At 42.1% G+C, this 15,838-nt stretch overlaps 2 protein-coding genes across 47 annotated transcripts in view; one reads left to right on the top strand and one right to left on the bottom strand.

The window, feature by feature from the left end:
* Positions 1-15,838, top strand: part of ATP5MJ (ATP synthase membrane subunit j) — an 819,915-nt gene that overhangs the window by 695,668 nt on the left and 108,409 nt on the right. The window contains exon 1 of one of the 45 annotated variants that reach the window (XM_050798478.1): positions 14,825-14,830. The exons of the other annotated variants lie outside the window; for them this stretch is intronic. The gene's annotated coding sequence lies outside the window, so the exon portion shown is untranslated. Of the gene's footprint in view, positions 1-14,824; positions 14,831-15,838 lie in introns of those variants that run through there. 45 annotated transcript variants of the gene reach the window in all.
* The window catches only part of TDRD9 (tudor domain containing 9), a 127,485-nt gene that overhangs the window by 21,952 nt on the left and 89,695 nt on the right, over positions 1-15,838 (bottom strand). For both annotated transcript variants that reach the window (XM_050798360.1, XM_050798361.1), the window contains 8 exons: positions 14,054-14,170; positions 12,808-12,915; positions 10,747-10,847; positions 6,624-6,797; positions 3,856-3,967; positions 2,750-2,962; positions 2,390-2,479; positions 1,597-1,857 (listed from right to left, as the gene is read on the bottom strand). In XM_050798360.1, the coding sequence (XP_050654317.1) occupies positions 1,597-1,857; positions 2,390-2,479; positions 2,750-2,962; positions 3,856-3,967; positions 6,624-6,797; positions 10,747-10,847; positions 12,808-12,915; positions 14,054-14,170 (1,176 nt within the window). The remainder of the gene's footprint in view (positions 1-1,596; positions 1,858-2,389; positions 2,480-2,749; positions 2,963-3,855; positions 3,968-6,623; positions 6,798-10,746; positions 10,848-12,807; positions 12,916-14,053; positions 14,171-15,838) is intronic.

The following is a 15,838-nucleotide window of genomic DNA, read 5'->3' on the forward strand; positions in this document are numbered from 1 at the left end:
ACAAATAACCAACAAATATATGAAAAATGATCAACATCACTAATTATCAGGGAAATTCAAATCAAAACCATCATGAGAGATAGCATCTCAACCCAGTTAGAACAGCTATTATCAAAAAGACAAAAAGCAAATGCTGGTAAGAATGCTGAGAAAAGGGAACCCTTACACACTGTTGGTGGGAAGGTAAATTAATACAGTCTTTATTGAAAACAGTGTGAAGGTTATTCAGAAAAACTAAAAACAGTATGAACATACAATCTGGCAGTCCCACTACTGGGTATTTATCCAAAGGAAAGGAAATCAGTACATCAGAGATACCTGTACCCCATGATGACTGCAGCACTGGTCACAATAGTCAAGATACAGAACCAAGCTAGGTGTCCATCAACAGATCAATGGATACTGAAAATGCGGTATATACAAAATAAAATACCATTCAGCTACAAAAAGAAAAAATCCTGTCATTCTTGGCAACATGGACGAGCCTGGAGGATGGTATGTTAAGTAAAATAAGCCAGGCACAGAAAGCTAAATATGACATGTCCTCACTTATGTGTAAAAGCTAAAAAAAAAAAAAAAACATTGAACTAACGGAAGTAGAGAGTAGGATTGTGGGTAATAGAGGCTGGGTAATACAGGGAAGGGGAGAATAGAGAGAAGTTGGTTAAAATTACAGCTAGACTGGAGGAACAGGGTCTTGTGTTCTGCAGCACTGTGGGGTGACTATGGTTAACTATAAGGTATATTTTCAAAACGCTGGAAGAAAGTTCTTGAATGTTTACAACACGAAGAAATAATAAATGTCTGAGGTGACAGATTTGCTAATTACCCTCACTTGATCATTACACATTATATACACATACAAAATACGACTCTATATCCTATAAATATGTACAATGATTATGTGGCAACTAAAAAAGGGAAAAAAAGTGGCCTCTCAAACCTTCAGATCATGAAAAATAACTCTAACACTGATTTTGAAAAAATAGTTGAGACTCCGTCTCAAAAAAAAAAAAAGAAAAAAAGAAAAAATAGTTGAAAGAAGTTTTGAAATGCTTGAAATACCTGAAATATGTTATTAACTCCTTCCATTAGGGAGGTAAGTCTTGGAATCCATTTTTAAAACTCCCCACATATAGAACATTTTCAAATCTATCTTAAGAAGATAAAAAGCTGAATAGGAGGCAGGGTGCAGTGGCTCACACCTGTAATCCTAGTACTCTGGGAGGCTGAGGCAGGAGGATCCTTTAAGCCCAGGAGTTTGAGACCAACCTGGGCAACACAGGGAGACCCTGTCTCTACTAAAAAATATATTAAATAAATAAATAAATAATTTTAAAAAATAAAAAAGGTAAATAGGAGACCAACAAATACAATACCCACCAACAAAAACAATACCCAGTCACCATAATTTAGTCTCAGAGAAATCTAGAAGACATTTAAATTGGCGCCGCCAGTCTTAACACAAGTACAGCACACCAAATGGTGAAAAGGCACACTGTCTGCCTCCACCTATCTCAGGGTCCACAGAGAAGGAAAGCCCGCCCCGTTCTCTCTCACACAAATGTATGCTCCAGCAAGGGTGAGAGCACACACCTTGGACTCGTAGGACTCCTCCGTGAGCTCAGCATAGCCCTGCTGGATGAGGACATCTCTTATGTTGATGGCATCCTGGACCCCCGAGTACTGGTACACGTCCACGTGCAGGACGCTGTGCACCACAGAGAAGACCTTCACAAGGAGGGTGCAGCCGCTCACCAGAGAGGCGAACCACTGGCTGGCCCCGTCACTCCAGTGCTCGCCACAAACAAGAGACTTTGCCGATGGTCTCATTTTGCAAATCTTAAATTCCAAAGCCTACAAGGACGGAAGGGCACAGCTCAAACAGCTTTACAAATAAGCAAAACACTCATCCCAAATACCACTGAAAACAGACCTCATTCATGTATCTTCAATGGTATTCTCGTAAAAGTCCCAATAAAATTGATGTTGGGGTAGTCAGAATTTCCTAAAGAAACTTGGTTATGCTTTCTAACAACAATAAGAAACATTTAGAATAATTTTTAGATTGTCTTCACACTGATGGTAAAGGGCATGTGTGACTATGTCTCCAGCCTACCTAAAAAGTCTGTCTGATTTCAACATAATCAGAAAACTCAGAAACAGTATTAGAAGATACTACTGGATTAAAACAACTTTTTTGCTAACTCTGAAACCTTTCATATATTTTTGGAAGAGCAGAAACCAAATTTGGCTATTGTGGCAAAACAAGTCCCTTCCCTGTCCTGGGCCTTGACTCCCCTAGCTGTAAGCCGAGGCAGGCCACCACATGACCCAGGAATCCTGTCTAGCATTCAGCATTCATTCCCGAGAGTCTTCTCTATCTTACCTGGAAGGGAAGTTCAAGAAATTGACAGGGAATCTCCATCAAAAGATGTAGATCTACATGAGACCTATTGCCATAATCTACAAAGAATACCTAGAAAATAAAGCAAGTACACACTTTAACACAGGGTCAAAAACAATGCCACACCTGAGCCACAGCAATGCAGCAGTCTGCTCTAATCCTATAACTACAGAATTATTAGTGACCTGAGCCTAAATCCACATATCAATGAGGGAAACAGACTACTTTGCTAACTGCAATTATTTTAAATTCAATTTCCACCTATAATTATAAAAGATATTTGATAAACTGCTGTGTGTCAGTCTCATTTCCCTACCAGTGACTTATTATAGAAAAACCTACCTCAGCAGAATTTCCAGAAACATAAAGGACTTGAGCTCTAAAGTAGCGTTGTTTACCAAAATCAGCAAAAGGTGCCAGACAGACCAAGTCTGGATGTGGGTGAGTGGGTAAGGGCATCAACGTCAGTTGGTTGATTTCAGCAGTAAGCTTTTTCAGAATCTCTGAGTTTTTTTCATCAATCCTATATCCCCAAAAGTGTCCCACTTCAACCACCTAAAAAGGAAGAGGAGCAGCAGAGATGAAATCTAGAAAGGACTTTCGTAAGGAGGAAAATGAGCTTGAATCACAGGGCTGACACCCTGTGCTGCACATCTCACCAGCATAATCCTCGGAACATAAGTATTCTACAGGTTTTTGACAGGTGTTTATGAGACAAAAAGAGGGGGGTCCCCTGGTGAACTAAGGTAAGGAAATGTGTGGAATATATCCTTTTCTTGGCAGTACAAGACTCATTCTTACATAAATAAAGGTTCTGAGGTCACGTAATCATTTCAGCCGGGCACAGTGGCTCACATCTGTAATCCCAGCACTTTGGGAACAGAGGCAGGCAGATCACTTGAGGACAGGAGTTCGAGACCAGCCTGGCCAATGTGGTGAAACCCCATCTCTACTAAAAGCACAAAAATTACCCGGGCATGGTGGCACACACCTGTAATCCCAGCTACTCAGGAGGCTGAGGCAGAGGAATCGCTTGAACCCAGAAGGCAGAGGTTGCAGTGAATGGAGATTGTGCCACTGCACTCCAGCCTGGGCAACACAGCAATACTTTGTCTCAAAAATATACACACTTTTTTTACCTCTAACATGTATCTTGTCACTTCTGATTTATTGCAGCATTTTAAATGTACTTGATATTTTAATAATTAACTTTGATTCTAGAATAAGTATGTTTCAATTTCCATTTTAGCCATATTTCAATTTAACAAGTACAGTGATAATTCAAGCTCACCCCCATTAACAAGATTACCAAGGTGCATGAGTTCTCTCTCTCTCTCTCTCTCTGTGTATGTGCGTGTGTGTGTGTTGGGGTGTGTGTGTGTAAACTTCCTATATACAACATGATTTTAGTTTAAGAAGGAGGAAAAGCTCAATTACTTCATCCTTACCTCTGTGACATCAATAGTTAGAAGGAGATCTGTAACTGTCTGGGACCTGTCTGATGTGTTAAATGAGACTTGCATAGGATCTACCGTCTGCTTCTGGAAGTCCACATTCACCCTAAATAATACGAATTTTTAATAAAATAAAAATCAAGTTTTACAAAGAAAACACATTTACATAAGTGAAATTATCACTTGAACTATTCTAATATTTCTATAAGAAAAGAACATTTCAATAAAATACCTAAGCCAGAGATGACAAATTTGATTTCATCTCAAACATGAATTTCTGCTGGCTTTTTGAAGGGCTCTGGAAGGGGTACACACCCCAACAATTATATACTACCAGGTATATAATTGTTGCATACCAGGTAGTATATAATTGTAATATATAATTATATACTATATATTATATACAATTATATATACTATACATATAATTATATATAGTATATAATTATATACCTTCCAGGTAGTATATAATTGTGAAGGCCAAGACTGTCAGAGAATATCTACTTTCAAGGTATTATCAAGATAAATGGATAAATTATTACATTTAGACTTTCAAGGTCTGAGATAAATTCTAAATCTCAGACCTACAGTGTTTCCTAACTTGTGTTTTCAAATGTGCACCTTGACCTTTAGAAAACTATAAGAATCCATGCTTGGCTCAATGCTATGTTAGAAAACACACACATATGATTTTCCAATAAACCCCCAAAATATCATTTTCCCTTAAAGGCAATAAGATAGTAAATGCTAAACTTCTGAATACAAAAGACAAATTTGATAGAAAATAAAAATTTCCTTTCCTAACACTTTATTCTAAAGCGAAGAGAAAGAATTATAAGAAAGATCTTGATCCAACTCTTTTCCTGATCTCCAGACCCATTTTCAATGAGTGACTCCCCGGCGTTAATGACAAAAGTAAGCGGAGTCTGACCTCACTAGAGCAGGACAGGTCTTCTCTACATGAAGGACTGAACCCACTACACGCCCAAACTCTCAGAAACCAAAAGTCACACACTGGGTGAAACCAGATGGAACAGATTTCCCTTCCTCCACCAACTCCTCAGATTCCTGTTAAATTCCTCCCAAAACTGAAAACTCTACAATTAAGAAATAATAAATGAGACTTCCCACATATGTGACTATGGGGATATGGCCAAAAGGCAAGCAGTCTGTCACAAATACCATGGGTGACTCAGTTTGGTCCAAGAGAAGATCCACCAGGGTGATGCCAGCTGCATGCAGCAAGTGCCCCTGCCCTGGGCTGACCAGCCCTACAGACAGCTCTATCCCTGAACCACTCTCTGGGTGGGAGTCAAAAATGCTATTTGGCAACGAAGGGCAGCTTACTCTGGTAAGCAACTAGGTGCTCCTAGCTGCATCTCCATTATGTCCCACTGATTGCTGTGTTGAAGACAAAGAATATTCCACAATACTTAAAAAGAGAATTTGCAAAACAAAATGCATAATCCTATCCAGGAAGAAAGGAAATTAACATTAGATTTAATCCCTACTATTTAACTAAAAATTACATAAATGGTATCACTCAATCCTCTCAACAGCCTTGTACCATAGGTATCATTTCTTTTTTTTGTTTGTTTTGAGACTGAGTCTCGCTCTGTTGCCCTGGGAGGAGTGCAGTGGCGTGATCTCAGCTCACTGCAACCTCTGCCTCCCGGGTTTAAGTGATTCTCCTGCCTCAGCCTCCCACGTAGCTGGAATTACAGGTGCCCGCCACCATGCCTGGCTAATTTTTTTGTATTTTTAATAGAGATGGGGTTTCACTATGTTGGCCAGGCTGGTTTTGAACTCCTGACCTCAAGTGATCCTCCCGCCTTGGCCTCCCAAAGTACAAGGATTACAGGCATGAGCCATCTCGCCCGACCGGTATCATTTCTATTAAACAGAAAAAAACCCTCAGGTTCAGAGAGGTTAGGTAATGTGCCCAAGTGCACAGAGTGAGGAGATGACGCAACCAGGATACAACGGCAGGTCCACTCGACCACAAAGCCGGTGCTTGTTTGTTTGTTTATTTATTTACTTATTTATTTATTTGTTTTAAGACAGTATATTGTTCTGTCACCCTGGCTGGAGTGCAGTGGTGTGATCTCGGCTGACTGTAACCTCCACCTCCCGGGTTCGAGCAATTCTCCTGCCTCAGCCTACCGAGTAGGTGGGATTACAGGCGTGTGCCACCAAGCCCAGCTAATTTTTGTATTTTCAGTACAAACAGGGTTTCACCATGTTGGCAAGGCTGGTCCCAAACTCCTGGCCTCAAGTGATCCACCTGCCTCGGCCTCCCAAAGTGCTGGGGTTAGAGGTGAGCCACCACACCCAGCCAAGCCAGTGCTTTTTTTTTTTTTTTTTTTGAGATGGAGTCTCGCTCTGTCGCCCAGGCTGGAGTGCAGTGGCCGCATCTCAGCTCACAGCAAGCTCCGCCTCCCGGGTTTACGCCATTCTCCTGCCTCAGCCTCCCGAGTAGCTGGGACTACAGGCGCCCGCCACCTCACCCGGCTATTTTTTTGTATTTTTTAGTAGAGACGGGGTTTCACTGTGTTAGCCAGGATGGTCTCGATCTCCTGACCTCGTGATCCGCCCGTCTCGGCCTCCCAAAGTGCTGGGATTACAGGCTTGAGCCACCGTGCCCGGCCAGCCAGTGCTTTTAACATAAGCTGAAGCAAGGTCAGATCAATAGTCATTTAAAAACAGTATCTGAATATGTGAAAGCAGGTAGAGCATGTCTGCCACCTCCCTCCTGAAAATACCTTGTGTTCCTGAGCTTTGAGACATTCATGCCTTGCACCTTCCCTTCAATTTCCTCTGCAGAATGAACGTTGAGTTCAAGTGAAACTTTTAGTTGAGACATCTTAATTGCCATATACACGGCAGGAAGGGTTTTAAATCTCTCTGTTGGATTTCGTGAGAATTCCACAAAGGCTCTGTTCCACAAATGTAAATTTAAAAATAAATTTATCAGGCATCTGATTAAAAACTGCATATTCATTTCTCTCAAGATTAGAGAGAAATTCTGTCACATCTCTCCTCAAAATGCCAGTAACTCTTCAATCTATAATTAATAACATGTATTAATTTCTCCAATGGAAAATTGTTAATTTAAGAGAAATAAAAGTTATAATGACATGTCATTAAACCAAAACCAAGTATCATCCTCGTATAATATAATGCAGAATAAAGACTAAAGTCACATGGAATTTGGGGCAAAAACAAATCTTACTTCATAATTACTTTCATAATTGCAAAATAATTTTCATGATTACAATAGAATGTCTTTCTTACCATAAAATAAAACAGACATAGAAAACCACACAAATGTGTAACACAGTGATCTTTGTAATTCCCCTTCAAAAAAACCATGAAATCATTTTTTCTTTAATTTTTTTTTTTGAGATGGAGTCTCGCTCTGTCGCCAGTGCAGGGGTGTCATCTCAGCTCACTGTAACCTCCGCCTCCCAGATTCAAGAGATTCCCCTGCTTCAGCCTCCTGAGTAGCTGGGACTACAGGTGTATGCCACCATGCCTGGCTAATTTTTGTATTTTTAGTAGAGATGGGATTTCACCATGTTGGCCAGGATGGTTTCGATCTCCTGACCTCACGATCTGCCCATCTCGGCCTCCCGAAGTGTTGGGATTACAGGCGTGAGTCACAGCGCCTGGGCCGAAACCGTTAAATTTATTGCCAAGTGACATGGTTTAGATCTGTGTCCCTGCCCAAATCTCATGTTGAACTCTAATCCCCAATATTGGAGGAGGGGCCTGGTTGGAGGTGACCGGATCATGGGTGCAATTTCCCCCTTGCTGCTCTTGTGCTAGTGAGTTCTCACAAGATCTGGTTGTTTAAAAGTGTGCACCACCCTCCCTTTTGCTCTCTTCCTTTCGCTCCAGCCATGGAAGACGTGCCAGCTTCCCCTTCACATTTCACCATGATTGTAAGTTTCCTGAGGCCTCCCCAGAAGCAGCAGCCTACACAGCCTGCAGAACCATGAGCCAATTAAAACTCTTTTCTTTATAAATTACCCAGTTTCAGGTATTTCTTTATAGCACTGCGAGAACAGAATAAAACACCAAGTAATGTTGATAAATGCCCTCCCTTACCTCAGCCTATATTTCAGTGTCCCATTCCAGCCCCCTCTCTGGGGCATGAGCAGCAGGCATGGAGCAAAAGGTGCCTGCTGGACGTGCCAGGCAGAAAGAAGACAGCATCAAGTTTACCTTGCTATGTATGCACGTTCTAATGCCCCTGGGTTCCCACATCATCACAGAGCCACATAAACAGACCTGGGCCCCTTCCTCTACTATAAAAATCATCCTGTAGTGAGCTCTCTCCTGGAAATGTACACCTTGAGCAGTTTGGAAAGATGCCCAGCAAGGGAGGTGTGTGGAGTAGGTACATGAATGGACCCTGATTCACTCCGCCCTCCTCTGCCCTCCTTCAGGCCCCATCCTCTTCACTCATACATGCATGCATTTTCCTTTCACACCTGATTCATGCACTTCTGCTTTATCTCCCTTCTTCAGAGTCTCTCCTAAGACTCCGTAGAAGTAATTTTAAACTCCAGACCTCAGCATCTGCTCCTCAAAGCTCCATCCTCCCCAGCTTCCAGGCTAGAAAGCCAGATGCTCTTGGGCTCCTCTCTCTTCTTTGCCCTCCACATGCAATGACCAGCCAAATCCAAGCCATTCTCCTTCCCATCTGTTGGCTCCTTTTCATGTCAACCACCACCATACTGCCTCCATATCTCAGTACCTCCGCTTTGGACTACTGCGAAGACTCCAGGCCGGCCTCTTCTCTTGTCTTGACCTCCGCTTATCCCTGAGTAAGTTCCATGAAACATGGCTCTGGACAGAACACTCAGACGTCTCCAAGTGCCCACCTAGTCACGTTCGCACTCATCGATCTGCCAAAAGCCTGTCCCAAAGTCAGCATCTGACCTCCTCACAACAGACTCCATCTGACACGGAGCAGCTCCGCCCAAATGGCTGCCAGCTACGTGTGCACAGTCTTGGCTTTCCACCATCAAGATCCAGCTCATGCCTGCCTCCTGCTGGAAAACTACCCTGACCCTGCGGGCACCACCTCTGCAGTGGACACTGCACCAGCCCGAGGCCTCACAACCCTCCAACGTCCACCCAAGGAAGTCTCAAATTAATGTTACTGCTCTGATATTGGGCCTCAAATAGAACGTCTTCTTCTAACCTTCTGGGCCTCTCCCATGACTTCTCACAGCAGGCAAATGTCTGTGAAACTAATTTGACTCTCCACTCCTACCACGAAGTTGAAAGCTTCTTATGGGAGAACATGATATGCCCAGGTACCACCTGTGCCCATCTGCCCACGCACCCTTGGCACCTCACAGAGTCTACACAAAGTCACCCCTGCTCTATGCCAAAAGAAATACAGTTCTTATTCTTTTAATCACTATATCTTCCTTTGCCTTTAAATACTTGAATCCCAAGAAATGGTACTGGTATAACCAGAAAGAATACTGTTACTTCCCCAAAAAAACTGGCATGACATTTGTATTACGACTAGAGAGCTGGAAATGTGAGGAATGTAAAAGCTATAAACACCTATAAAAAAAGGTCCCAGGCAATGGGAGGCAGAGGTTGCAGTGAGCCAAGATTTTGCCACTGCACTCCAGCCTGATGACAGAGCGAGACTCCGTCTCAAAAATAAATAAATAAAAATAATAAAACAAAACAAAACAAAACAAAAAGTCCCAGGCAAGAAGAACAGGAAACAAACACAGATCTCAATCCAGTCATAAAGATGAGTGAACAAAAATGCTGCACTCTCATGGGAGCCAAGACTTCTGACCCTCAAATCGGTCAAAGGAACATTCACGCAGAACTGGAACCTCACCCAGGTAAGCGGACGCACAATATTCAGGAATTAGTTCAGCTGTGTGATTCCAGCTTTAAGTAAGCTACTTTATATATGTGACTTACTATCTTACTATAATTTACATCAGAATATTTAAGAAAAGTTCAGACACTACAAGTTTAATTCATTAATTCTCTAAGTTGTTAAAAGCACTTAGGAAGGTTTTGCTTGTTAGGGAGTTGTACGTTTGCCTCATGAGGCATTTACAGGCCTACAAAGAAAATCAATATATTAATCATAGAAATGGAACTTAAAATGCTGGAGGGAATTACCCCAAATTGAAAATGGACTTAATGTTCAACTTGAGTGAATTGGACATTAAAGAAAAAGTGTTTGTTCTTATTTACAAAGCTTTGTCAAGTTAAATAAAAATTTATCAACATTCATAGAACACTGGAAAAAATTTCTAACTTTAAAAATTAAAAATCATACTTTAGGCTTTTGGTACATAAACATTTCCTGTTAGAAATAAAAACTGAGTGATACTCCAAAACACATCATTTGCTCCTTACATGCAGTAAGTAGAGCCAAATTGAGTTTTTACAATGTTTGCCTTCCAAAAATATTCAAAACATATCTGCTTTAGGCAACTATAAGCAGATACACTCTATTCTGGAGCATCTTCATGGCCCACAAAATAACTCTTACCAATGACTCACTGAGAAAATCTGAGGACAAGTGCGTGAAAGAGAAGATCACTTTAGGAGAATCCGCCTTAGCATCACACTGAGTTACTGAGCCTTCTTGGAGTGACCACGCTTGACCACTAACCAGCAGCCTAGTCCTTTAGGAGGTTACTTAGCAGAAAGAGAAGATAAATTGCTTCTGACCATAAGATAAACCAAAGCTACATTTTGAAAGCCAGTTGCAGCAGCCCATAGGAAGACCCATTTCCATGGGCACTCAGTTTTAAGAATCAGCATCTGCAAACATTTGAATCTTTATGCTTCTTTCATAATTGCAGTTGATCACAAAAATATACTTACTTTGCACCATCAAATACAATAGATTTGACTTGACCACACTGTCTAAAGAGAGACTGTAGTTGTTTATAGTAAAGAAATCCATAGGGAGGAATGTGCTTCAACTGTAAAATATAATACAAAATCAGAGCAGATTACTAGAGCTAACAAAACAGTTTCAACAGTCACAAGCTCAAAACTGATGTACACTGTTTTAGTTTCTAAAAACAGTTTGCTATCTTTAACCATAATATATAAACTCTACATATCAGTGCATTTAATGACTTTTAAATTCTAAGTTCTATAATAAATATGTTAAATAAAGGCTAATTCTACCCCTGTTAAAATGGTGTAAGTCTAATAAAGCAAATTAAGATTTGTTTACTTCTGTTTTCCCTTAAAATAATCAAGCTTACTAAACACTTCTTTTTAAAACATATTTCTACATAAGGAATAATGGGAATGTAAACTTTAAAGGAAAATGTCTAACGAGAGGAGTGTATATTTCCCCATCACCACAGTGGAAGGACCAAATAGCACATGATCAAACTGGCATTGACCTTTAATGTATAAACTCTCAAGGCACCGTGCTGGGTTTCTGCAGAGCACTCCATACTTTCCTCTGGACCAGGGCAACTCCTGTGCCAGCCCAGCTCTGCACAGGGCTCCGTGACAGAAGGCACGTAAGTGAAGGCATCCAGTTAGATCCTGTCTCTTCACTCCCTGAATCCATATGTCTCCTTAGGCAGGTTATGGAGTTGCCCTGAGACCCAACTGCCACATCATGAAATGAGAATGGCATGAGAAATCCCCAACTCAAAGGGTGGAGTGAGGCTCAGCGAAGAATAAAAAGTACCCAACACACAGTCTCTCAAGTGCTAAGTAAAGCTAGCTATTATGTAGCTTTTAAGATATACACACTAGGTAATTTTGGGCCCCCAGACTAGGTTCCCAGTGCTCGAGCGATGCAGGCAGAGCTGCTGAATGTCTGAGGGAGAGTCCTATAGAACCCTTCCCACTGTGCACAGCTGAGGGAAGAAAACCACAAAGGGGCAGAGGGGTGAGAGAGGAAGCCAAGCAAAGAGCTTAGTCAAACCTGACAGCCAGCAAGAGCACAGGTGCCAATCAAATGATTCTCAGTAGCTATAAAAAACTAATGACTTCCTTTTACTGTCCCTTCCATAGGTATCAAGTGTATCTCAGCTGGCTCTCTCATCTCCAGCATGAGCACCAGCTCCTTTTGGTGCTCATCAAAGACCTCCAATTGTAATCTCAAGTCATCTGTGCCCTTTCCTTATGAGCTATTTATTTCTTCAGGATTAACAGCTGTGGTATAACAATAACCAGGATAAGGATAAAAGCTGGCAATGACCGAGCGTTTATGATATGACATGAAGGAAATTCAAGTGCTTCTCATCCCCCCTTATCAGATAGAGGCACACACTGGAACCAAGTAATCCGAAACAGTCCAGTCTCAAATGCTTTCTTCCAGTGTGATTCTCTCTGCTGCTGGGCTTTAAACAACTGGGTTGCAAATGTTGATTCAATGGTCAGGGTCTATGGCTGATCATTAGAAATGCCCAAAATACACACTACTTGAATGCTGATTTCCAGGGCAGACTTTCTAGCTCAGATCTCGCAGGGCCCTCAGATCTGAATTTCAACAAATATAAATAAAATAAGCGCTCTCTAGGTGGTTCTGTTTGGCATCCAGGTCGGGGGATCACTGGCTTAAGCCACAGCACTCAGCTGCCAACCAATAACATTTTATTCTGTATGAAATGAAGTTGTGAACTAAGAAAATGTTCTTAAACTTATAAGTGCCTTAAATCCTTCAAAATAGCACATGATCAAATCAGCATTGACCTTGAACGTATAAACTCTCAAGGCTTCCTTATAAGGCCAGGTCTGTAAAGGGAGGCAAGAGACTGAGGGACAAGTAGATGTACCTGAAAAGGCCAAACAAGCCTAACATTCACTCCAGGGGGAAATTCACTTACAACTCACAAAAATAGAAACAATTAGAGAACAAAAACGTTCTGCCTGACCACACCCCAGGGAGGGACGCCTGCCCCCAGCACCTACCACTACAGTTGTCTTGGGGTCCTTGCCAGCCAGCTCCCTCACCGCCATCTCCTCATCAGGCTGTCCGAAAGTAAAGTAATTTGGATAGAAAGCACCTGCCAATACAACCTGGAAAAGAAGTTTATTTTCATGAAGTAACAGCATTGTTTTATCAGTTATTCTCACCAATATACTAATCTCAACCCAGCATGATATGACATCTACAAATGTAAAAGACAGTTATCGTTTGTACAGAAAACTATACCTTCCACCAACCAAGCGGAAAGTCACAATTCTGGTTATTTCATCTAACAGAAACACTAAAAAAGGGACACTTTTCTCACCTAACAGAAATATCTTTCTTCAAAAGAGCTTAAGTACTTCTCAGAATGAGGCTTGGGAAACAGTGGCAAGCTGAACAAGGACACAAACCCTGCTACACACAAAGCCCCAGGGTTGGGCAACTTTCTCCACTTCTCCCCACACACGTGGGGAGGTACTCTCAGATGTTCAGAAAGAACTCCAGTTGGAACACTTAGATTTAGGGCAGCAGGCTGGCATCCACTATTCACCTCTAAAATGCACTCTGTGAAGAGTCCCTTCTTCAATAAAAATATACCCAGTTTGAAACACACCCACCAAAGACTCCCCCAGCCTTAGAGCAATTTTACATCCAGGAAAACACTCGCACATATTCAGCACCCCCAGTTTACAGGCATCTACCTCAAACCCGATTCTGTATGCATCAGCCAACCCTTCCAGGAAACCCTACAGCAGAGGCAGTCTCCACCTGCCAGGACACACTTCCCGCTCGCCACATTCCATCTAACCACTAGTAATCCGAATCCATGGCTCCAAAGTTAAAATAATATTTTCAGTATAAGGGAATAGCTACATACACTGAAAAATATAAAGAGCATCACTTTCTTAAAAGTTAAAACAAAAGGATCTCTCCTGAAGCAGTGATAACGCAGGTACTCTAAAGAAACACTCCCCTGGAAATTAGAAATGGGTCTGAATCCATTAAATGTTAATAAATAAAATAAACAATAAATACTCTCTACATGAATCATCAACTCAACAAATAATGCAAACTATGAAAGACAAGAATGTTTCCTGGTTCCCAAACACAGTGTGAACATTATGGACCTAAAATCTCCTTTGAGATTTGGTTTGTATCAGAAAGCAGGAATAAGCGGTTTCTCAACCACAAGACCCTGTAAGCACAAAGAATCAGGAAAAAACCATCCAGGAAACTCCAGCACACCTGTAGGATGAATCGCTGCTTATATATATACTCTTGGTCCATGACAGGTCGCCGAGAATCAACATGCATGTTGAACTGTGAGATTCTAGTCTTCAATTCTTCGTATAATTCAGCCACCTAAGAAAAATACATCGAAATCTGATGTCTCAAAAGTACATATGTTATCAGAGCACTGAAAACACTAGAAAATAAGTGCACAATGGGTAAAGTATAAATACATCTATGGAATGAAACACTGCAGCTAATTAAGAATCATCTTTTAGCTGTGTGCGGTGACTCATGCCTCTAATCCCAGCACTTTGGGAGACCAAGGCAGGGAGATCACTTGAACTCAAGAGTTCAAAACCAGTCCGGGAAACATGGTAAAACCCAGTGTCTACAAAAAAAAATACAAAATTAGCTGCACGTGGTGGCACACACCTGTAGTCCCAGCTACTCAGGAGGCTGAGATGGGAGGATCGCCTGAGACTAGAAGGCAGAGGTTGCAGTGAGCCAAGATCGTGTTACTGCACTCCAGCCTGGGTGGCAGAGTAAGATTTTGTCTCAAAAAAAAGGAAAGGGCAGGAAAGGGCAGGGGAAAGGGCAGGGGAAAGGGCAGGGGAAAGGAAAAAGGAAAGGAAAAAGGAAAGGAAAAAGGAAGGAAAAAGGAAAGGAAAAAAGAAAGGAAAAAAGAAAGGAAAAAGGAAAAAGGAAAAAGGAAAGGAGGGGAGGGGAGGGGAGGGGAGGGGAGGGGAGGGGAGGGGAGGGGAGGGGAGGGGAGGGGAGGGGAGGGGGGGGGGAGGGGAGGGGAGGGGAGGGGAGGGGAGGGGAGGGGAGGGGAGGGGAGGGAAAAGAAATAATCTTTTTAAAATTTTTATTATTATTATTTTGAGACAGAGTCTCACTCTGTCATCCAGGCTGGAGAGCAATCTCAGCTCACTGCAAGCTCCGCCTCCCAGGTTCATGCCATTCTCCTGCTTCAGCTTCCCCAGTAGCTGGGACTACAGGCGCCCCCACCATGCCCAGCTAATTTTTTTGTATTTTTAGTAGAGACAGGATTTCACCGTGTTAGCCAGGATGGTCTCAATCTCCTGACCTCGTGATCCGCCTACCTCGGCCCCCCATAGTGCTGGGATTACAGGCATGAGCCATCACGCCTGGCCTAAAATTTATTTTTAGAGACGAGATCTTGCTATATTGCCCAGGCTAGACACTGCAGTGGCTATTCAAAGGCACAATCCCACACTGATCAACACAGGAGTTCTGATCTGCTCCCTTTCCAAGTTGGGCTGGTTCACCCCTCCTTAGGCAATACGGTGGTTCCTGTCTCCCAAGAGGTTACCATATCGGTGTTGAGTTTAATGCAACACCAAATTGGCATGGCGCACTGCAGCCCAGAACTCCTATGCTCAAGTGATCCTCCTGCCTCAGCCCACCAAACAACTGGCAATATAGGCATGTGCCACTGTGCCTGGCAAGAATCATCTTATTAGAAATTAATTAATAAGTAATGTTAAAGATGAACAGTATAACACTTACAGAAAATACCAGAATACAAAATCATATATGCTCCATGATCTGTTTATAAACACACACCCCTGATGGGAACCAGTGCAAAAGCATAACTGTGCCCACCTAGAGATCAGAATAGCAGAGAGCCATGACCACAGCCTTGCTTTAGGGCCTCGAAACACGTTCCAGCCTCTGCCATGAACATGTACTGCTTTTGTGATTAAAAACAAAATAAATGACCTATGGCCAAATAGTCCCTCCAAACAGGAAAATAAAATCAATATCCAGTTGTAA

The sequence above is a fragment of the Macaca thibetana genome, chromosome 7 (genome assembly GCF_024542745.1).
Source record: "Macaca thibetana thibetana isolate TM-01 chromosome 7, ASM2454274v1, whole genome shotgun sequence".
Lineage (NCBI taxonomy): Eukaryota > Metazoa > Chordata > Mammalia > Primates > Cercopithecidae > Macaca > Macaca thibetana.